Source organism: Schistocerca serialis, chromosome 1 (genome assembly GCF_023864345.2).
Source record: "Schistocerca serialis cubense isolate TAMUIC-IGC-003099 chromosome 1, iqSchSeri2.2, whole genome shotgun sequence".
NCBI classification, from domain to species: domain Eukaryota; kingdom Metazoa; phylum Arthropoda; class Insecta; order Orthoptera; family Acrididae; genus Schistocerca; species Schistocerca serialis.
Genome location: NC_064638.1, coordinates 919244619 through 919267823, shown reverse-complemented (window position 1 = coordinate 919267823; position 23205 = coordinate 919244619). Strand labels below are relative to the sequence as shown.

Genomic DNA, 23205 nt, shown 5'->3' with positions numbered 1-23205 from the left:
ACATTGACTTCACTGATGAAGCTGAAGACTGTACCAGAGATAATATGAAAACATTGTGAATGAGGAGGAATTAGTAGAGGAGTATTCAGATGCTGATATACTTCAATCGTCACATCATCCATCACAGCAGGCTTAGTTGAATGCCTGTACAAAGTTTTGGTCCCTGGGATGTTAACCGACTGAGAGATTGCCAATTTCTCGTCTTCTAGAAGAAGGTCGTCTGTGAACAAGAGAGAGGTCCCACTGTTTTAAGCTTCCCAGCTAGTAGATGGCCCTGTCGTCAGTACTTTCCGTCTTATTTTTTACGAAGCGATATTACGTCCCATGAAGAAACATGCGGAATCAAATGCTCGAAAAGTTCTAAAAAAATAATGATTTTAACGTGGTGTTTGAGGATCTGAAAATTTTATAGCCATTATATATGCTCGATGTGTCATTTGTATGAAAGGTCTATCTGCGAATGCTCTTTGGTCGCATTCTTTGGAGCTTACTTTCGTCAAGGGCGTTTGTCAATGAACAGATTTCAGAGGCTTCCCATATTTCTCGGTTTCGATGAAAAAACAGTCCGAGCTGAATGCCTGCCAGGTAATAAATTCGATGTTGTATCTAAAATTTGGGGAAAGTTCATGGAAAACAGTATTCGTTCTACCGCTGGCAGAAAGTATAAATATTGACGAGCAGCTATTACCAAGCAAAACAAGATGCAGGTCCACCAGATTCATGCCCAACAAACCAACAAATATGATCTCAAATTCTCGATTGCTGTCGATGTAGCGCAGAGTATGTATGTAGTACTTTTCCAAACTTCTGAAAAGAGGTCACACATACCACTTGTGAAGTACATCGTTCTGTTTCTCATGGAGTCATTTCTGAATCAAGGAAGAAACGTGATGACAGAAAATTTCTTCGCATCTCTTCAACTTGCTAAGACGCTCAAACAATGGAAAACTTCATTAATAGCTACAATGAATAATATACGTCGTGGAATCTCTGATGAGGAAAATAAGCCAAATGCTGAAATACGCTCCACTACCATCCTGCGCCAGAGCAGCAACACAGACTGTACCATGACAGTATACCAAGGAAAGAAGAGTGAAAATGTCATTCTTCTAAGTACACTGCATGCTGAAGTAGTAATAAGCAAAGATGGAAAGAAGAATACTAACTCCATAACATTGTACAGTGCAGCGAAGTATAGAGTTAATGTGGTGGAGGGCTGACACATGTGTTCTACGACATCTTGGATAAGGCGGCAACAATCGTATGTGTCGTCTGCAAAATAACCATAAACGAGAAAATGAAAGGAAGAAGTTCATAGTTCAGCTGGCGAACGAACTCAAGGGAACGAAAGAGCAGGAAGGAGAACAGATAAAAGAAGAGGGTATAGGACCAAACCCATCAATAATGCGGAACAATTGTCAAATCAGACTCCGCAAAGGCATCGCGATGCAATTTCTGCGTCGCATCGTCAATGTGAGGGTTACAGTTAACAGCTATCCACGTCCGTTTCAAGTGTTTCTACAGCGAGACTTTCTACAACGGAAGAAAAACCTGAGACATAGCTCTGTTCCGCCTATGGAAGACATCTTTTTCTTTCTTATAATGTTGACTCAATGGGATAACATTTTATTTACTAATACGTCAGTACGAGTGTTGAATAAAAGACAGATGTTTACTGACATTCTAATGTTATAAGTGCACCATGAAACCGGCGAGTCGGGGCTAAAGATCAACTTTGTCTGACGAAAAATAATTTCAATAGTCCTTTTTATATTGTAAAAGTGGTGGCCGATGTGTCGGCAAATAAGCGCCTAATAGTCAGAAAAACCGCTTGTACTGCTCGTCTTAGGTAACAGCTCAGAGTAAGCATCCGATTTCCGCGAAATTAAAAAAAAAACGTGTAGCGTTTCTCTGCGCCTTTCTCCTCATTCCTTTTTTTAATTTACTTGCCACGCCCATACATGTTTTGCACTGAGAGCGGCTATCCCAGTCAGAAGGCCGTTATATCCCACATTTACTAGCAGCCACCTCATCGCTTCAGTAAACTGCTCTGCAGTGTTTTCAAGTGTGTGGCAGCAGCTACTCCAGTATGTTAGGTTACCAACGCACAAAAGAAGGAGAGAACGCGCACTAAGACGTAAGTACGTCATTGTAGCTGCAGTTAGCACTGCTGCTCGGCAAAGGTTCTCTTCCTGTAAACATATTGCCTCAAATCCAGAGTGGATAAAATACGCACACTGAAATTTTTGAGTGGGTCCAACTACCCACTGTACCCACACCAACCGTCGGGCCTGTATAGCTACAATTTGACAATACATTCCTACAACATATTAAATTGGTGTGGAGGCTGTTATGTTATCATCGAAGAGGCTGAAATGTGCCAGTTACAGGGCCTATAGCACAGAAAAACCAAATTTCGTACCTTTTATTCCGCAAGAAATTACATTAAATTTCATGAAACTATAATATACAATTATCTTACGCACTCTGAACTGGAGAAAGCGGTTTAACTGTGAGACGTTTTAGTGTCTCAGCACGTGAAGCGTGATTACTCATAGTATCCGCGAGGTGGAGTAATGTAGAAGTATGAAAATAAGTGTTTAGTCACCTAGCCCCACTTTTTCAATTTGGCCTCCACACTGTCCAACCGGGCGGCAGAAGGCTGAACATTTCGAGTTCTGTTTCTGCCTGCATTATGTGATCGTACCGGCAGTTGAATAACACGCAACCTCATAAATAGTCAGGAAAAGAGGCTGTATTGATTTTATCCCAGGCTTAAACTCAGTAGTTCTTAACTGAAGATGGTCTGGCAAAAGAAAGTGAAGAAACGAAGGGGTATAATTAAATAATATTATTCATGGTCTTCATTACAAGTCGATTCATTGCAACAGTCACACGTGCATTTTTTAATTTTTTTTTTGCTTTTTTAGAGTACAAAAAATACTTAAGCACAAAGGAAGCGGGTGTTAGTGATAACACCTTTTGGTTACTGTGAGACTTTTTGGAAGTACTTTTACGATAATTTTTACAAAGCTAAGACAGCATGATACGTAATTTTTAGTTTCTCCCTTATCAATATTCAGTGACTGGATGAATTGGCACGTAACATTGTTGTAACAAAACGACAAATGTTTAACGATTCACTGTAAATTACTATTCCGTGGTATTTGGAAATATTCTTGATTTTTATGAAATCTCTTTGTAATTCCTTTAGTTAGTGAATAGTTTTTACACTATGAATAAATCGTTTGTAGGTGAAACTGTGTTGGTCAAACTTAATATTTATGTAAGAAAAACAAAAAAATGTAGGTGAAAGCGAACACTCAAAAATGTGAACAGCTATTTCCACAACAGAAACGTTAGCTATTAGTTTGAAGTAAAACAATTAATTCCCTGCATCCTTATTTTTTATTACTAAATTCAACCGCTTCATGTGTCAGTAGACTTTGTGCTTCATCAAATACTATTGCCTTCTAAATAATGATTACGATATTTAAAAAACTAATATTAGAGGGGTCCTGATACCGCAAGGTAGCATTTCTGCAAAACTCTGGGTTCGTTTTTCACATTTTCAATAAACAGCTCAACATTATTGCCACAAATTATGGTGCAAGTAAAAAACGCGAGTTTGAATCGTCAACAGACGTCAACAACAACAAACAGTGCAGGGCCTATAAACGTGCATCCCGTCAGGACACACGAGCGGTTTTCGGAACTCAGCCTCCCAGCAGGAATAATTGCGGCTTACCATGTAGAATTCCAGGGTACGGTGTCTCACATTCCTACACTGTGAACACTCCTCTCTACACGGGTTGATCAGAAAGAGTTTGAAAAGCTTGTAAGAGTGTTGCAGAGTAGGTTGTGCTGAGAAATAATTGTCAAGCAAAGATTCGATAGATTGCGCCATGTCCGAGTTAATTAGCATTAAAGTTAGCCAATCAGGCCAATGCGCGCGAAAAATTCGAGTGGCCCGCCCGATACGATTAGTGCCAGTTGTTCTCATAGCGTAGAACCCGTAGATGATAGCGCAAGAGACTGCTCAGCCTTTGGCTCGGCTTCGATTCTTCCTACCATCTCATGTCCTATTTTTGTATCTCTCTGTTGTTCAGTTTTAGGAAACCAAACGAAGAACACGTTTGGCGACATCGTCACTGGAGGGCCGCTAGAATTTGAGCGCGAAACGGCGTGATTGGCTAGCTTCAATGCTAATTAACTCGAATACGGCGCTAAGTGCGGATTTTTTTTAACAATTAATTCTCAGCACGAGGTGGCCCTGCAACATCATTACAATCTTTTCAGGCTGTTTCTGACCACCCTGCGTATATATTTCGCGTTGCACCTCAAGTAAGATTAAATAGTACCTTTTCCCCTTCATGCTTGCTAGAACACCACTGAGCTACACAAAGAAGAGAGTTTTCGTCTCACTGATCTATTTGTGCATAGCAACATAGAAAAGGCGGAAAGTGCACCGTTAAGCAAAAGAGTGCGCAATTAGTAATTCTCTGCCTATTACATTCTGCTCAGCCGCCATGGCCGGCCAGAGTGGCCGAGCGGTTCTAGGCGCATCAGTCTGGAACCGCGCGACCGCTACGGTCGCAGGTTCGAATCCTGCCTCAGGCATGGATGTGCGTGATGTCCTTAGGTTAGTTAGGTTTAAGTAGCTCTAAGTTCTAGGGGACTGATGACCTCAGCAGTTAAGTCCCATAGTGCTCAGAGCCATTTGAACCATTCAGCCGCCATGGAGCTCCACGCCACGAAACAGGCTTATCTTACGCGTCGATAAGCGCTGCGCCGGTCGATGTGCTACATGACGTGTTGCCGAAATGCATATACTGCGCTCGGCTGTCAATATGGGTCTTTCTGTCATAGGTTACAACTCGCATTACGCCGTCACTTCATTTACAGATGCGACAGTACTAAGTCTTCTAACATACACGTGATCTCACATGTGCTCTCCATATACGTAAGCAACGAGGATTGCTATGTTTGCACGTACCTAGTTTCAGCTACTTTTCATGATCATCTAGCCACTCACGTTTTAGCGATGAAGCGGGAAGTTCTAATAAACACATAAAAGCTTTTTCTCGCACCAAACAACATTACATCAGCGCAAGTGATACCTATATTTAATGATTAAACAATTGCCATCACCCCTGGAACAGCGATGAGTAATTGCAACTTCGACATTTAAACAAACACCACACCGTGCAGTGCCACCAAACACATCGATCAGTACCACCCCATCTCGCGTCACATATCAGCTCCTTTGGGCTTCTCTAGGCGTAATGGTCAGAAGCGAGCAGTGTCGCGGCCACCGGACCAACGCTGTGGGACTGACTTTGCCCCTACCTCGGCGTATTTGACGGCAGTGTACACACTCGTCTCCCAAGCCCTGACAAACGACCTCTGTTCTAGTCCACGGCACAGTCCACTACAGGGACCATCCAGAGTCACCAGTTTCATAATTTTATAACTGGTCTCACAGTCGTTTTGTGTATTTCCAGAAATGAGACGTCATTAACAGTCCGTCACCCAGGCACATTTTCTCCACAGCAAGACCTGTGCAGTAACATTTTTACGTCAGGGTAATATACACTAAAGAACTCGTCATTCTCTGCCGGCAGACAGATCACGTGCCTCAACATATACGCCGTCGCTTTCTCGTGCGCCCATAAAGAGAGGATATCTACACATTTTTAAGCTCAGTAACGTCTAAAGCACTTGACGCATAAACTGAGATATTACAATTAGTACTGCTACCTCGTTTTTTTGTTTTTTTTTTTGTTGTTTTTTTTGCACTGACGCATACATATTTTTTCGGCTGTAATAGGATTTTTATATTTCATCGAATACTTTCCTAGTATTTTTCTCGCTGTTATATAATCCTCCTCATGTCGGATATTTCTTTTTTAAGCATAACATCGTATTTTGCAGAGATGAACCTGGAAATCCAATCCACCTGCACTTGACTCTAGGAACCTTCATCCCATGCTGACCCCAGTTTCATAAATGCCAAATTCCTCATTCTGGAAATCAGTAAGTACGTCCCGCACATTCCCATCACCCAAATCATAGCCTGCAAAGATTCAGTCCTCACCAAATCCACAAATCCCAAATTTCACTCAGACCACCTCCTCAAAATTCCATGCATTATCTTTGGTCCTCGTGCCTATCTTACTCCTTCAATATTGTCACCCCATCCAAACAACCCTAGCCTGCTCAACTGCCCCCCCCCCCTAAACCCGCTCGTGTGATAATGAAGGATGACCCTACCACCACAGCAGACGAGGTAGTTTCTGAACTGAATTCCTATCCTGCCTTAGAAATCCACACAGCCTGCTGCATTTAAAATTCTCAGGTCCCGCCTTCCTTATGCTAGTTTTCACAGAGTCTACTCCTCCATCAACTACCCGGCCATGGAGGGAGGAGCCCTAATTTATAACTGTCATCATAAATTCAAACTCTCCTAATCCCTCCACCAGCACATCGTTGCTAAAAGTGCCTCGTTCATAATGATTACCTCACTTCCAATTAGAAAAATTCACCCACCTGTCCTCACTGTAAAGCGTCCCACGTCTTAAAACAATGTCCAGACCTCACCTCCTCTCCCACCTGCAACAGATGCAATGATACCCACACAACCTACTCCGCCAAATGAAAAGTCGTACCCCACCCGTCAAACCAGAATTAACTGTTACTGTCCGTCCTAGTGACTATCCTATCCATCCCAATAATTCCCTTCACACACCTCCCAGTGCCAAAGATATCATCAGATTCCTCACCATCGTCTAGCAAAATTTCCATCACTTCCAATGACCATATACCCTAAAACAAATTTTCCTGCCTGTCCGCTCTCTATTCCACGCCAATACCCAAGCTACCTACTCCTGATGCCAAGTCCATTTCATTCGCACCCATTGTGACACCCTCGTTTAACCATTTCAAGTCTGTCACCCAACAACTTCTCCCCAGCCTCTCAACACAGCGTGAAAGCAGTGCAGCATCCTGGACCACAACGTCCACTCCCTACCCACCAACAAGCCCCTTTTAATGAATACGCTGTCTCAATACAACGTCGATACTTTCGTCTTTAATGTTCCTCCAACCTTATCACATCATCTGAATATCTCCCTGTATTCTCCACCGCACCGATGATCCCCTTCACCAGGCCAGATGTGGAGTTGCATTCGGTCACCATAATAACATACCTGTTGGGTCAACAATCCCAATGAACACCTTCTCCTTAGCTTCTTCTTCAAAGCCCTAACTTTTACCTATACTGCTGTCTACATCCAACCTAATAATCCCATTTCATACAGTTTCCTCACCCACAATAACCGTACTTTTTCCACATAGTGGAACGTGAGCTACGAAGTCCGCCAGCTTGAGATTCACTGCACAACATGATTATCGCGGAATTTGTAGCCTGGGGAGGTCTACTGCAGACGTACCTCGCTGTTGATGCATGGGGGAAACATACAACGCATACTAATCTCACAGAATCACATACAAAGCAAAGGTAACTGGATTCTCGTGATTTGCAGCACCTACAACTCAAAGCACGTGATGTTTGTGGTGGAACCCTTTCGAATAGTTTTATTCCCGCCCTGAGGGTCAAAATATAGGCAGTGGCAAAACGCGTGATAATTCCGTGCTGGCCGGCCGCTGTGGCCGAGCGGCTCAAGAGGGGACCGCGCTGCTGCTACGGTCGCAGGTTCGAATTCTGCCTCGGGTATGGATGTGTGTGATGTCCTTAGGTTAGTCAGGTTTAAGTAGTTCTAAGTCTAGGGGACTGATGACCTCAGATGTTATGTCCCATAGTGCTAGGGGCCATTTGAACCATTTTTTGAATTCCGTGCTGCCTCACTCTTACCACAGTCCAGACAAAGGCATACATTCGTTGCAAGGGAAAGGAGATTGAATATGAAGTATATAGTTGGTAAAAGTGGGCTATTGAGACACAGTTACATGCACATCTGTCCTGTTTGGCGGTCAAAACTCGTCCACCCCACATCTGCCGTTGTCCGGGCGTAGCATTGAGTGGAAGGTCAGTTAGATATCCTTACCTGCAGTGACTGTCCAGTTGCTGCTGCGCCACCGGGAGGGCGCCTTGCATCGATGCTGGACAATCTTCTTGAAGATGTCATTCGTTTCATTTAGCTTCGGACGCTGATCAGTTTCTTTACAAATACAGGGGAGATACTGTGTCTTGTCACTTTAGCAGGTGCGGTGTATTTGGTATGCTTCTACATCTTGAGCAGATTGTATGCCACGTTTCTTCAGTGCTCCTCTCTTCCATCAGTAGTGTTCGAAAAACAGAGATTCTTTGTTTGACGGATCTTAACATGTTCGGGAAGACACAAACTGGTTATTTACTTCATTTTGTGCCATGTTTGGAGGACTAATCCTTCCTCCGTTAATTGCTCTGGTTTGGGTCTTATTCTTTCTTCAGTCTCTTTGAGGCTGTTTTTCTCTGTAATAAAAATCTGTCTTATTCTTGTCTTCTTTCACAATTTCAATTATATCTGGATTTTCATGGAAAGCATAGGCTGCACTGGAATGGGTCGTGCAATGCAGGATTGAAATGTTGACTCACCAAAATAAAATCAGTCTGATTTTTGACGCTATACCCAAGATAAATCCATAAGTAGCGACGTCGTGGACAACGTTGAAAAATGTGTTCATGATGGATAAGTTGTTATTCACACAAAATCCCTGTAACCGATCCTGCAGCCTTTCCTCACGCCCAGGTCGTAAAATCCTACAAGAGAACTGTGTCCGTCGTACATAGTTTCACCTATCTTCGCATCAAAATTACCCTGGACGGCTAATACTTCCTACTTAGATATCTTTCTGAAAATTTTTACCAGCAACTCATGAAATTCAACAACTTCCGTGTCCAATGAAACTGCATTGGGATCATAAACCTGAGTGATGTTGATATTGCAAGGAGAAGCTTTCATGTTAATTGAGGTTATTCTGTCACAAACGGGCTCATAACCAAAGACAACACTACCAAGGTTCTTACGAATCACTATAGCGACGCCATTTCTATCACATTCAGAAATATACACTATATTCTTTGCTTAAGTCACGAAATGACCATATTGTTTCCAGAGTGTCTCGTTGAATCCAAGAACGTCTAGGTCATGCAGATGCATTTCTCTCTCCATAAGAGCAAGCTTTCCTGTCTGCAACACAGCTCTTACATTCCAGGTTGCTATCCTTTTAATATAAGCCACGGCTGCAAAATACTAACACGAATTCTTTACAGACGAATGGAAAAACTGGTAGAAGCCGACCACGGGGAAGATCAGTTTGGATTCCGTAGAAATGTTGGAACACGTGAGGAAATACTGATACTTCGACTTATCTTAGAAAATAGATCAAGGAAAGGCAAACCTACGTTTCTATCATTTGTGGGCTTGAGAAAGCTTTTGACAATGTTAACTGGAATACTCTCTTTCAAATTCTGAAGGTAGCAGGGGTAAAATACAGGGAGCGAAAGGCTATTTACAATTTGTACAGAAACCATATGGCAGTTACAAGAGTTGAGGAGCATGAAAGGGAAGCAGCGGTTGGGAAGGGAGTGAGACAGGGTTGTAGCCTCTCCCCAATGTCATTCAATATGTATATTGAGCAAGCAGTAAAGGAAACAAAAGAAAAATTCGGAGTAGGTATTAAAATCCATGGCGAAGAAATAAAAGCTTTGAGGTTCGCCGATGGCATTGTAATTCTGTCAGAGACAGCAAAGGATCTGGAAGAGCAGCTGAACGGAATGGACAGTGTCTTGAAAGGAGAATATAAGATGAACATCAACAAAAGCAAAACGAGGATGCTGGAATGTAGTCGAATTAAATCGGATGATGCTGCGGGAATTAGATTAGGAAATGAACACTTAAAGTAGTTGATGAGTTCTGCTATTTGGGGAGCAAAATAACTGATGATGGCCGAAGTAGAGAGGATACGAAATGTAGACTGGCAATGGCAAAGAAAGCGTTTCTGAAGAAGAGAAATTTGTTAACATCGAGTATAGATCTAAGTGTCAGGAAGTCGTTTCTGAAAGTATTTGTATGGAGTGTAGACATGTATGGAAGTGAAACGTGGACGATAAATAGTTTAGACAAGAAGAGAATAGAACCTTTCGAAATGTGGAGCTACAGAAGGATGCTGAAGATTAGATGGGTAGATCACATAACTAATGAGGGTATTGAATAGAATTGGGGAGAAGAGAAATTTGTGGCACAACTTGACTAGAGGAAGGGTTCGGTTGGTAGGACATATTCTGAGGCATCAAGGGATCGCCAGTTTAGTATTGGAGAGCAGCGCGGAGGGTATAAATCGTATAGGGAGACCAAGATATGAATACACTAAACACATTCAGAAGGATGTAGGTTGCAGAAGGTACTGGGAGATGAAGAAGCTTGCACAGGTTAGAGTAGCATGGAGAGCTGCATCAAACCAGTCTCTGTACTGAAGACCACAACAACAACAACATCCTTTTAATGAATCGAATGGATGGTTTAGATTCATCTGTGCATTGTGAGGCTCCTCTCAAACCCCCCAGAGGTTGGAGTGGGGGCTTACTCTGGAATCTAATTCAAGATTGAGTAAAGCCATGAGATGTTCTTGGAAAAATAACAGTGGTGGTTTCCCGTTGCCTTTCACTGTTTAAATTTCACCGCCCCTAAAATGGAATCAGACGCCTTTTGTAGCACTCCTCTGGAGTGCAGGCGCTACTGGTTTGCTCTTCCGCCACCGACACCGTACCGAAGTCCACCTTCTCCGCCGCAGGTGCCTTTGAGTTCTTCACCGTAACCGTGACAACGAGCCCTATGACATCCGTGCCAAAGGAACCCTGGTCTCTTAACAAGGGTTATGTTCCTCCCTTTCCTTTCTTTCCCAGTCATCACTAACGAGATTGCAAGAATAAGACCGGGTTTGCTACCAGTGATAGCAGATTTAGATGCGTGAAAAACTAGCCTTTGCTTAAAATGGAGCGCAAATTAGCCACACTACATTCATTCAGTATTTCAAAATGTGAGCACTTAGCAACTTCCAACAAACTTTCAACGTATTTTCAAATCATTCTCAAACTTTTTTCATACCTTCTTGAAATAAAGTAAATAGACTGATGGAAAAAAATTCGCAACACACAAATATATTCTAGAGTAATGAAATTTGGGGAATACATTTGTCTAGGTAACGCATTTGAGTGATTAACATTGGAAGATCGCACGTTAATGTAAGCGCGAGGCAAGCCACAACAATTGTGAAAACCCTGTACATTAATAACTGGTGTATACGCCAGAATGATGAATGCAAGCACGCAAAATTGCATGTATTTTGTTTTACAGGTTCTGGATATCAGTTTGTGGGACGGAGTTTGTAATCTTACCCTTCCACACATCACTATTAAAGTTCTCATTCTTTGCACAAATTTTGAAAGCTTCGGGAGGTAAAAGAACAACTTTTTACTTATCTTCATTATCTCGTTGTTGTGGTCGATGGCTCAAAGCCTTGTCTAGGCGTACATTCTTGCAGCTGAAATTTCGATTTTGTAGCTTCTTGAAGACTGATGAAGATTTGCCTGTATTATTCTTGAATTTTATTCTTTGTCACATCTTTTAGCATCACACAGTTTTTACATCTTCCACGTTCAAAAAAACCAATAATTACATTGTTGGTGACATACTTCGAAAACGCATACTTCCATCAGAGGCATGCCCACCACTACTTACATTCTGCGGTACTCACATTACTCCAAAGAATTTACAAACCAAAAGAGTTTACAAACTTTCTTTACCAAAGAAGACTCTTCACCAAATTATATCATTATTTTATAAATAAATCCAGAAATAAATTTAATAATAAGAGTTAGATTGTACAATTAATAATATGAATTTTAAGTATACCAGAAATTTCGTAATTTCAAATATTTTTAAAAGAAGAATAATTTTAACTGTTAGAACATATCAATTGTAACACATTAATTTCTTTTCTATACATTTTAGCCTGAAATATAATACATAGCATACAAAATCATATGAATTCTTTTAATGAAACAGCTGAGATAATTTTGACATAAGCAAGAATCGATAGTATACATGATATCGGTTATCTCAATAGAAAAAAAGGTAATGTTAGAGGGGGGCAATTCATTGTAAGTTCCGTGGCTGTAGCGCTTTGTCGGTCAATATAAGAACGGTTAATACTGTCTGTGAATGGCGCTGGAGTTGTCGTCCGATCATGTCCTGTATGTGCTCAATTAGAGACCGATCTACTGATCGAGCAGGCCAAGGCAACATATCAACTCTCTGTAGAGCATGTTGGGCTACAACACTGACATGTGGGCGAGTGTTGTCCTGTTGGAAAACATCCTCTGGAATGCCTGTTCATGAATGGCAGCACAACAGGTCGACTGAGCTACAAAAAAATGGTTCAAATGGCTCTGAGCACTATGGGACTTAACTTCTGCGGTCATCAGTCCCCTAGAACTTAAACCACTTAAACCTAACCAACGAGAGTGCTCCCAAATTCATACGAAATCTCACTCCTGACCATAACTCCAGGTGTAGGTCCTGTGTATAGCAAACAGACAGGTTGGTTGCAGGCCCTCAACTGACCTCTTTCTACAAAACAAACGTCCATTATTAGCACCAAACCAGAACCAGCTTTCATCAGAAGAGACAACAGACCTTCACCCTGCCCGCCAATTAGCTCTCGCGGTAGTGCGATGTGGCCGTTCCGAGCCCGGCCTTCTTGCGACTTAACATTCTCGTGACCACTGCGTCAGCAGTCACGTACAGTGGCTACATTCCTGTCAAGTTTTTCTGCAGTAACGCAGAAGAAATATCCAGGTTCCAACTTAGTGAATGTTGATAATTGTGTCTTTGTCACCTTAAAGGCATTCTTGACTAACATCAAATCACGACGTGCAATCTCAAACGTAACGTTCACGACCGTTACTGCTCGTATTTAAGGCATATCTGAGTTGCATCCTCATACTGTAGCTGCTAACGTCACTCTCATGCGACTGACGTGAAATTTGAATAGATACGAGGGTAATCCCGAAAGTAAGGTCTCCTATTTTTTTTATAAGTAAGTAGATCTGTTTATTTCTACAATGGCTTACATCAGTTTACAGCTTGAACATTTAGCTATTTTTCGACGTAATCACCATTTCTGTCGATGCATGTTTGTAGACGCTGTGGCAGTTTTTGTATGCCCATGTCATACCAGCTCGCCGCCATGCTGTTCAGAAAGTTATGAACCTCTTCTTCACTTCGTCGTCGGAGCAGAATCGCTTTCCGGCCAAATGTTCTTTTAACTTAGGGAACAGGTGATAGTCACTGGGCGCCAAGTCGGGACTGTAGGGTGGGTGGGTGATTATGTTCCCCTGAAACTGTTGCAGGAGAGCACGGTTTGCCGAGCGATGTGTGGGCGAGCGTTGTCATGGGGAATGTGTACGCCCTTGCTCAACATTCCTCTTCTCCGGTGCTGAATTGCCCGTTTGAGTTTTTTCAGAGTCTTACAGTACCTGTCAGAGTTAATTGTGGTCCCAGCGATTCAGCTTCGACGACGAGGTGAAAGAAGAGGTTCATAACTTTCTGAACAGCATGGCGGCGATCTGGTATGGTTTTGGGCATACAAAAACTGTCACAGCGTCTACAAAAATGCATCGACAGAAATGGTGATTATGTGGAAAAATATCCAAATGTTCAAGCTGTAAACTGATGTAAACCATTGTAGAAATAAACTGGTCTATGAGCTTACAAAAAAAAAAAAAAATAGGAGACCTTACTTTTGGGATTACCCTCGTATCATCTTAGAGATGCAGAAAGACGCCTGTCAACTTTGTTTATATTGCACAAAACTTACTTAGTGTTGCGGTTTTTTCTGTCAGCATTCTTATCGCATTAACACATCTGTGAAGCAATCAGATGATTTTGGGTGGTTAATACATGGGAATTCGATTCTTTAAAGGATCATGTGTTTACTTGTACCCTACTCAAGATTTTAAAAATTCATACTCGACTCAATCAGTTGTTCATTGACTGACATCAAGCACAACAGTGTAGGCGATTGATTTGGACGCAGGCACGTGGCGTGCACCTATCACGAGCAGTTGAGTTTAGTCACTCGTCTGAAAGGGGGGGGGGGGACGTTTATGCTCGTATACGACGCATTACACTATCAAATTACACTATTACACTATCAAATTTCTTTGTCCAATATCTTTGTCAAAGATATTTGATGGTGTAATAGGAAACTTTGTCAAATATCGTCCAATATTTGATCAAATCTAGGGCCTCGCTGTAGATCTGATCAAAGAAGTCGCTTGTCTTCTGTTCACTGCAATGTGACATGTTACGACATGGAGCGCTAGCATCGCTGCAGCGTTCTGTCGTCTGTAGTGTTTTTATAACCATTGCCGGTAAATACAATTGGTGTGTGCCGACAACTACAAAATTAATAGAGATGTATGAAGCTGATGAGGCGCTTTACAACGTGAGGCACGCTGAATACAAAAATGGATTACGCAGATGGAGACCTGACCTAACCTAACCTAACCCTCTCCTGTAATGTGTTACAGTGAGCCTGTCTTCTGCAGATGTAGCAGTTCTTAAGTGAATATTGTTCTTTGTGATATGAGGACACACTTCATTGAGCACATACAGAAATGTATGCTCATCCATTCTTAAGTAATTGATGTACGACTTGACGTCCGCCACTATAAGCTCACGTAACAAGTTTTGTTGAATGCTTTTATCGAGTCGTCGTAAAACCCACGGCTTCACCCAGGTAAGTTTCCTTTTCTTCCCCCGCTTCTCTTCCGCATGTGCACACAGTGCAATTGTGGTACATGCAACTGCTGCGGTTAATAACAAGTTGTTGTTGTCAGCCATCTTGAACTTTGACGACAAATATGATGACAGTGTAATACCCTTCTAGCGCTACGTCAAAGATCTTTGTCAAATATATTTGACAGAATATTTGATCACATCTTTGATCAAATCTTTGGCAAAGAAATTTGACAGTGTAATATCGGCCTTGCAGCCCGGCTATCACGCCGCTTTACATCTGCCTGAGCGGTGGTGCGGCGCCTGGTCCAACGGGGCAAGGTGAGCGCGTCCTTGCCAGCTGCCCCCTCCCCTCCCCACCCTTCCTAGCCTGTGGCGGCTGGCAGCAGACGCACAAGTCCACAGTTCGGCTATGTCGCCCGCCATGTCGCGCTGCAGCCTTCCCGTGTTGCTGCTGCTGCTGCTGTCGCTGCTGAAAGCTGCGGCCGCTTCCTCGGCGCGGCCCGTGGTGCACGTCGAACAGGGCGCTCTGCGCGGCGTCACCTTGCGATCCTCCTCCGGCCGTCCCTTCTTCGCCTTCCGAGGCGTACCCTACGCCCGCCCTCCCGTCGGCAAGCTACGCTTCCAGGTATTCTAGTCCCTTTCCGGCACTATTTTTGTAGCACTATAAGTAGCGGCAGCGGCGAGAGTGAGGCGGGAAGGAAGCCAGTCTGCACTCCGTCAGCATTCCGGGGGGAGTCATTCCTGATGTGGAAAGGGTGCTTCCGGATGCTATGAAGAGTACAGGGTGCAGCCAACTGCATGTGGTGGCTCATGTCGGTACCAATGACGTGTGTCGCTTTGGATCGGAGCAGATTCTGTCTGGTCTCGGGCGGCTAGCGGAAATGGTAAAGACTGCCAGTCCTGCTTCCGAGATTAAGGCGGAGCTCACCATCTGCAGCATCGTCGATAGAACCGACTGTGGTCCTTTGGTGCAGAGCCGAGTGGAGGGTCTGAATCAGAGGCTCAGGCGGTTCTGTGACCGCGTAGACTGCAGATTCCTTGTCTTGAGCCATCGGGTGGTGGGTTTCCGGGTTCCGCTTAATAGGTCAGGAGTCAACTACACACAGGAAGCGGCTACACGGGTAACGGGGGCTGTGTGGAAGGGACTGAGCGGTTTTTTAGGTTAGAGGGTCTCAGGGAATCACAGAAGGGACGTCCGTCTAAAAGTGGGCAGGTAAAACACAGTAAGGTAGTTGTAGAAACGATTGGTATTGTAGTTGTAAGTTGTCGTAGCTGTGTTGGGAAAGAACCAGAGCTCCAAGCCCTAATAGAAAGCACTGAAGCTCAAATAGTTGTAGGTACAGAGACCTGGCTAAAGCCGGAAACAAGTTCAGCCGAAATTTTTTCAAACGATCTAACAGTGTTCAGAAAGGATAGATTAAACACAGTATTTATTGTTGTCAGAGGTAGTTTGCCTTGTAGCGAAATAGAAGTAGATAGTTCGTGTGAAATAGTATGGGTAGAGGTTATACCTGACGATCGGACTAAACTATTAATTGGATCGTTTTACCGACCCCCCGACTCAGAAGATATAGTTGCTGAACAGTTCAAAGAAAACTTGAGTCTCATTTCAAATAAGTACCCCGCTCATACAATTATAGTCGGTAGTGAGTTTAATCTACCCTCGATATGCCAGAAAAATTATACGTTTAAAGCCGGCGGCAGGCATAAAACGTCATCCGAAATTGTACTGAATGCTTTCTCAGAAAAATATTTTTAACAATTACTTCATGAGCCCACTCGAAGCGTAAATGCTTGCGAAAGCATACTTGACCTTTTAGCAACAAATAATCCTGGACAAATAGCGAGTATTGTGACGAATACAGGAATTAGCGACTACAAGGCAGTTGCTGCTAGGCTGAATACCGTAACACCTATAACCATCATAAAGAAACGCAAAGTATATCTATTTAAAAAAGCTGATAAAAATGCTCTTAAAGCCTTTTTAACAGACAGTCTTCACTCCTTCCTATCTGATCATGTAAGTGTAGAAAAGTTGGGGAATGTTTTCAAAGAGATAGTAACGACAGCAATTGAGAGATATATACCACATAAATTAATTAGTGATGGTACTGATCCCCCATTGTACACAAAACGGGTCAGATCGTTGTTGCAGAAGCAACGAAAAAAGCCTGCCAAATTTGAAAGAACGCAAAATCCCCAAGACAGGCAAAGTGTTACAGAAGTTCGAAATATGGCGCGTACTTCAATGCGAGATACTTTTAATAATTTCCACAACGAAATTCTGTCTCGAAACCTGTCAGAAAACCCAAAGAGATTCTGGTCATATATAAAGCACACCAGTGGCAAGACGCAATCAATACCTTCACTGCGTGATAACAACAGTGAAGTCACTGGTGACAGTGCTACTAGAGCAGAGTTATTAAACACGGTTTTCCGAAACTCCTTCACCAAAGAAGACGAAGTAAATATTCCTGAATTCCACTCAAGAACAACTGCCAAGATGAGAAACATAGAAGTAGATATCCTCGGAGTAACGAAGCAGCTTAAATCACTTAATAAAGGCAAGGCCTCCGGTCCAGATTGTATACTGGTCAGGTTCCTCTCAGAGTATGCTGACAAAATAGCTCCATATTTAGCAATTATATACAACCACTCGCTCACAGGAAGATCCGTACCTAAAGACCGGAAAATTGCTCATGTCACACCAGTACCCAAAAAGGGAAGTAGGAGTAATCCGTTGAATTACAGGTCTATATCACTAACGTTGATTTGCAGTAGGGTTTTGGAACATATACTGTATTCGAACATTATGAAGTACCTTGAAGAAAACGATTTATTGACACATAGCACGATTTTAGAAAATATCGTTCTTGTGAAACACAATTAGCTCTTTATACTCATGAAGTAATAAGTGCTATAGACAGGGGATGTCAAACTGATTCCATATTTTTGGATCCAGAAGGCTTTAGACACCGTTCCTCACAAGCGTCTTCTAACCAAACCGCGTGTCTACGGAGTATCACCTCAGTTGTGCGACTGGATTCGTGATTTCCTGTCAGAAAGGTCACAGTTCGTAGTAATAGACGGAAAGTCATCGAGTAAAACAGAAGTAATATCTGGCGTTCCCCAAGGAACAGTTATAGGCCCTCTATTGTTCCTGATCTGTATTAACGACATAGGAGACAATCTGAGTAGCTGTCTTATATTGTTTCTACATCTACATCAATACTCCGCAAGCCACCTGACGATGTGTGGCGGAGGGTACTTTCAGTACCTCTATCGGTTCTCCCTTCTATTCCAGTCTCGTATTGTTCGTGGAAAGAAGGATTGTCGGTATGCTTCTGTGTGGGCTCTAATCTCTCTGATTTTCTCCTCATGGTCTCTTCGCGAGATATACGTAGGAGGGAGCAATATACTGCTTGACTGCTCGGTGAAGGTATGTTCTCGAAACTTCAACAAAAGCCCGTACCGAGCTACTGAGCGTCTCTCCTTCGAAGACTTCCACTGGGGTTTATCTACCATCTCCGTAGCGCTTTCGCGATTACTAAATGATCCTGTAACGAAGCGCGCTGCTCTCCGTTGGATCTTCTCTATCTCTTCTATCAACCCTATCTGGTACGGATCACACACTGGTGAGCAATATTCAAGCAGTGAGCGAACAAGTGTACTGTAACCTACTTGCTTTGTTTTCGGATTGCATTTCCTTAGGATTCTTCCAATGAATCTCAGTCTGGCATCTGCTTTACTGACGATCAACTTTATATGATCATTCCATTTTAAATCACTCCTAATGCCTACGCTCAGATAATTTATGGAATTAACTGCTTCCCGTTGCTGACCTGCTATATTGTAGCTAAATGATCAGGGATCTTTCTTTCTATATATTCGCAGCACATTACACTTGTCTACATTGAGATTCAATTCCATTCCCTCCACCATGCGTCAATTCGTTGCATATCCTCCTGCATTTCAGTACAATTTTCCATTGTCACAACCTCTCGATATACCACAGAATCATCCGCAAAAAGCCTCAGTGAAATTCCGATGTTATCCACAAGGTCATTAATGTATACTGTGAATAGCAACGGTCACTCCCCTGCGGTACACCTGAAATCACTCTTACTTCAGAAGACTTCTCTCCATTGAGAATGACATGCTGCGTTCTGTTGTCTAGGAACTCTTCAATCCAATCACACAATTGGTCTGGTAGTCCATATGCTCTTACTTTGTTCTTTTAACGATTGTGGGGAATTGTATGTACGCCATATGACGCTGTCATTTACCGTCTTGTAAAGTCATCAGATGATCAAAACGACTTGCAAAATGATTTAGATAAGATATCTGTATGGTGCGAAAAGTGGCAATTGGCCCTGAATAAGGAAAAGTGTGAAGTTATTCACATGAGTACTAAAAGAAGTCAGCTAAATTTCTATTACGCGATAAGTCACACAAATCTGAAGGCTGTAAATGTAACTAAATATTTAGGGATTACAATTACAAATAACCTAAATTGGAACGATCACGTAGATAATATTGTAGGTAGAGCAGACGAAAGGCTGCGATTCATTGGCAGAACACTTAGAAGGTGCAACAGGTCTACTAAAGAGACTGCTTACACTACGTTTGTCCGCCCCATTCTGGAGTATTGGTGTGCGGTGTGGGATCCGCATCAGGTGGGACTGACGGATGACATCGAAAAAGTACAAAGAAAGGCAGCTCGTTTTGTATTATCGCGAAATAGGGAAGATAGTGTCACAGACATGATACGTGAATTGGAGTGGCAATCATTAAAACAAAGGCGTTTTCGTTGCGACGGGATCTTCTCATGAAATTTCAATCACCAGTTTTCTCCTCCGCCTGCGAAAAATTCTGTTGGCACACACCTACATAGGGAGAAACGATCAGCACGATAAAATAAGAGAAATCAGGGCTCGCACAGAAAAATTTAAGAGCTCGTTTTTCCTGCGTGCCGTTCGAGAGTAGAACGGTAGAGAGACAGCTTGAAGGTGGTTCACTTAACCCTCTGCCAGGCACTTTATTTGAATATCAGAGTAATCACGTGGATGTAGATGTAGATTTATATGGGCATAGAGTAGCGCTGTGTAGCTCAGGCAGGTCGGACAACGCGAGGCAAGGCGGCACGCGGGCAAAAGTACACCGGCAGCGGGCACCAGGCGCAGCTACAGTGGCCACAACCGCTGTGCGAGTCTCCGAACCAGCTAGCAGTGGCGGTATTGCACTCTTGCTGGTGCAAGAAAGGACGAGAGAACCGTACCTAGGTGATTCGGTCCCCCGGCAGAACAGCCAAAGAAAGCTTTTGTAATTAGATTTAATAACAATAAGTCACAGCAAAACCGAATGTCCAGTAAAGTTTGTTACAAGAAGTACATGGGTTAAACGTTTATCACAGAGCTTAGTAAAGACTTCAGGCGTTTGATGCTTTAGCAACTGTCAGAGTTCCGTTCACACTAGAATAACAACAAATGTCGGCTACATAAGCGAGGCCTACTTCCAAACGTCTTCCGGCACTAGGTGCGTGAACAATGCATCTGATACCTATTGGCAGATTATACATTTGTGAGATGTAAAACTTTCCCGGCGTACATTTTGTTCCACAAAATTTCGGGCGAACTACCGGATGTTTGTAACTTCATGACACAATATTTCGGCACAGAGTCTTCTGGCCATCGTCAGGTAATACTGGCGAAAACGCACTGAGCTCTGGTATCTAATGCCCCGTTGGCACATGCGTGGTCGATTCACTTGGCGTTGGGCGTGCGCTACTAGAGCGCGTTCGATTCTGCTGCGCCGTGCGCACTCCGTGGTAAAAGCTCGCCGCACGGGTATCAATTCGATTGCCTTCCCGCGGTTCCATCTCAAGTCTACGCTGGCTACGGAGTTCACGAAGTTTTTCAACGATTGGATTCCATGCCTTATTCAATTGAAATCCGCCGTCTCGATTAATAAGAGACTCACTGTCAGACAGTCGTATTTCCACGGATTCATTAATAACAGAACTCCTAAAGTTAGACGTGTGGGCCACAATTTTGATCTCACTGTAATTCATTACATGACCAGTGGAAATACAGTGTTCGGCGATGGCAGGTTTACAAGTCTGAAGGAGGCGAGTATGCCGCTGATGTTCTGCGATGCGATCCTGCACAGTACGCTTCGTTTGCCCTATATAAGATTTTCCGCATTCGCACGGAAACCTGTAAACACCTGCCTTGCTCTAGGTCATCTTTGACAGATCACAACAGCGACGAAATTTTTGCAGGAGGGCGAAAGATTGCTTTCGCATTATATTTTCTTAGTATTCTGCCTATCTGTGGTGAGATATTACCAATATATGATAAATAGGCAGTCGTTTTAAAGGCCTCTTCCTCTTCTTTGCTCTGTCGCTTACAGGCCTGCAGCGCTCTCTCCACTTGCTGGAACGAATACCCACTCCTCAGAAACACAGTCTGCAGGTTCTCTAGTTCCGTTTGCAATCTGTCGGTGTCAGAGATGACGTGTGCTCGGTGAATCAAGGTCTTCAAAACACTCATCGTTTGTGCCGGATGGTGGCAACTAGCGGGTTGCAAGTAAAGATCTGTGTGAGTGGGCCTTCTATATACTGAATGACCAAGTGTGCCATCGCCCTTAAGTTGCACCAACACGGCTAAAATCGGCAGGCACCCCTCCTTCTCCAACTCCATAGCAAATTTTATGCTTTCGTGTATGGAGTTCAGATGTTATGCGAGAGTTCGTAGACGATCCAAACCATGAGGCCAAACTATAAAAGTGTCGTCAACATATGCGGCAAATCTTACATAGGGAAAACGAAGCGTACTGTTCCGGATCGCATTGCAGAACATGAGCGGCATACTCGTCTCCTTCAGACTTATAAATCTGCCATCGCCGAACACTGTATTTCCACTGGTCATGTAATGAATTACAGTGAGATCAAAATTGTGGCCCATACGTCTAACTTTAGGAGTCCTGTTATTAATGAATTCGAGGAAATACGACTGTCTGACAGTGAGTCCCTTATTAATCGAGACGGCGGATTTCAATTGAATTCGGCATGGAATCCAATCGTTGAAAAACTTCGTGAGCTCCGTAGCCAGCGTAGTCCTGAGATGGATCCGCGGGAAGAAAATCGAATTGATATCGATGCGGCGAGTTTTCACCATGGAGGGCGCGCGGCGCAGCAGAATCTAATGCGCCAAGTAGCGCATGCGCAACGCCAAGTGAATCCACCACGCATGTGCCGGCGGGGCCTTAAATACCAGAGCTCAGTGCGTTTTCGCCAGTATCACCTGAAGATGGCCGTAAGACACTGTCCCGAAATATTGTGGCAGGAAGTTACAAACATCCGGCAGTTCGCCCGAAATTTTGTGGAAGACATTATACATTTGTTTACACTAGGGTTCAGCTTATTGGAAGAGAGTACAGCTTCTACAGGCACAACGACTGCCGAGTTCCTTCTTTCTTTTTAATTTATGCGGCAGATCCTACCGACCGAAAATCGTGAGCAGGAGAAGTACTGGTTGGAGGGGAGACTAAGTTACATCTATTGTACCTTGTTCGCTTGCTTCTACCAGCCTGCCTGCCTGGGTGGCCGTGCGGTTCTAGGCGCTACAGTCTGGAACCGCGACCGCTACGGTCGCAGGTTCGAATCTTGCCTCGGGCATGGATTTGTGTGATGTCCTTAGGTTAGTTAGGTTTAAGTAGTTCTAAGTTCTAGGGGGCTGATGACCTCAGAAGTTAAGTCCCGTACTGCTCAGAGCCATTTGAACCATCTACCAGCCTCGCGTCTCGATACAGTCCTCAGTCGGGAAGACTCAGAAGCTTTTAGTCAAGCATGAGCTTTGATTCAACCAACGGCACCTAAATAACAAAACCTCAGCGCACATGCTGTGACATCATGATTCGGCGGCTGCATTGGAGTCGCTGCATCAATCGCTCTTATACACATGTACATAAATGCGGATACTTTCGACATCTAACAGAGTACTGCATATTCCGTCGCATTAGTTCCTAAAACGTAAGAGAACTCATAAAAAATTGGAGTTATTATCAAGTTGGATCCTGTATCTTTAGAAGCATAATATCTATAGATACCGAGTTTTATCAGTCATGCACTTATGGCAAATCCTTTGTGCAAATCGAATTTACAATTAAGTAACCAAGTCAGACCTTTACTCCATATGTAATGATAATAATAATTTTCCTCGAAGACGAACAACATTACAGCTACGGAAACTTATAAAATATTTACTCCAAAATTCATCGTAATGGTACTGAGCCCATTCCATATTGTCACTTTTTGAGGAGATAAATATAATTCTCATTTTTAATGTAAAAGCTTATTGACATTGACGTATGCAAATACGCATTGCTAAACAGAGGA

At 43.1% G+C, this 23205-nt stretch overlaps 1 protein-coding gene across 2 annotated transcripts in view; it reads left to right on the top strand.

Annotated features, from left to right (window-relative positions):
* The first annotated feature begins 2007 nt into the window (after positions 1-2007).
* LOC126412333 (venom carboxylesterase-6-like) overlaps positions 2008-23205 on the top strand; it is a 237306-nt gene continuing 216108 nt past the window's right edge. The window contains exon 1 of one of the 2 annotated variants that reach the window (XM_050081872.1): positions 2008-2137. Coding sequence is in view for 1 of the 2 variants with exons in the window: in XM_050081861.1 (XP_049937818.1) it covers positions 15217-15432 (216 nt within the window). In the remaining variant the exon portion in view is untranslated. Of the gene's footprint in view, positions 2138-15210; positions 15433-23205 lie in introns of those variants that run through there. The other variant, XM_050081861.1, reaches the window with a different exon arrangement.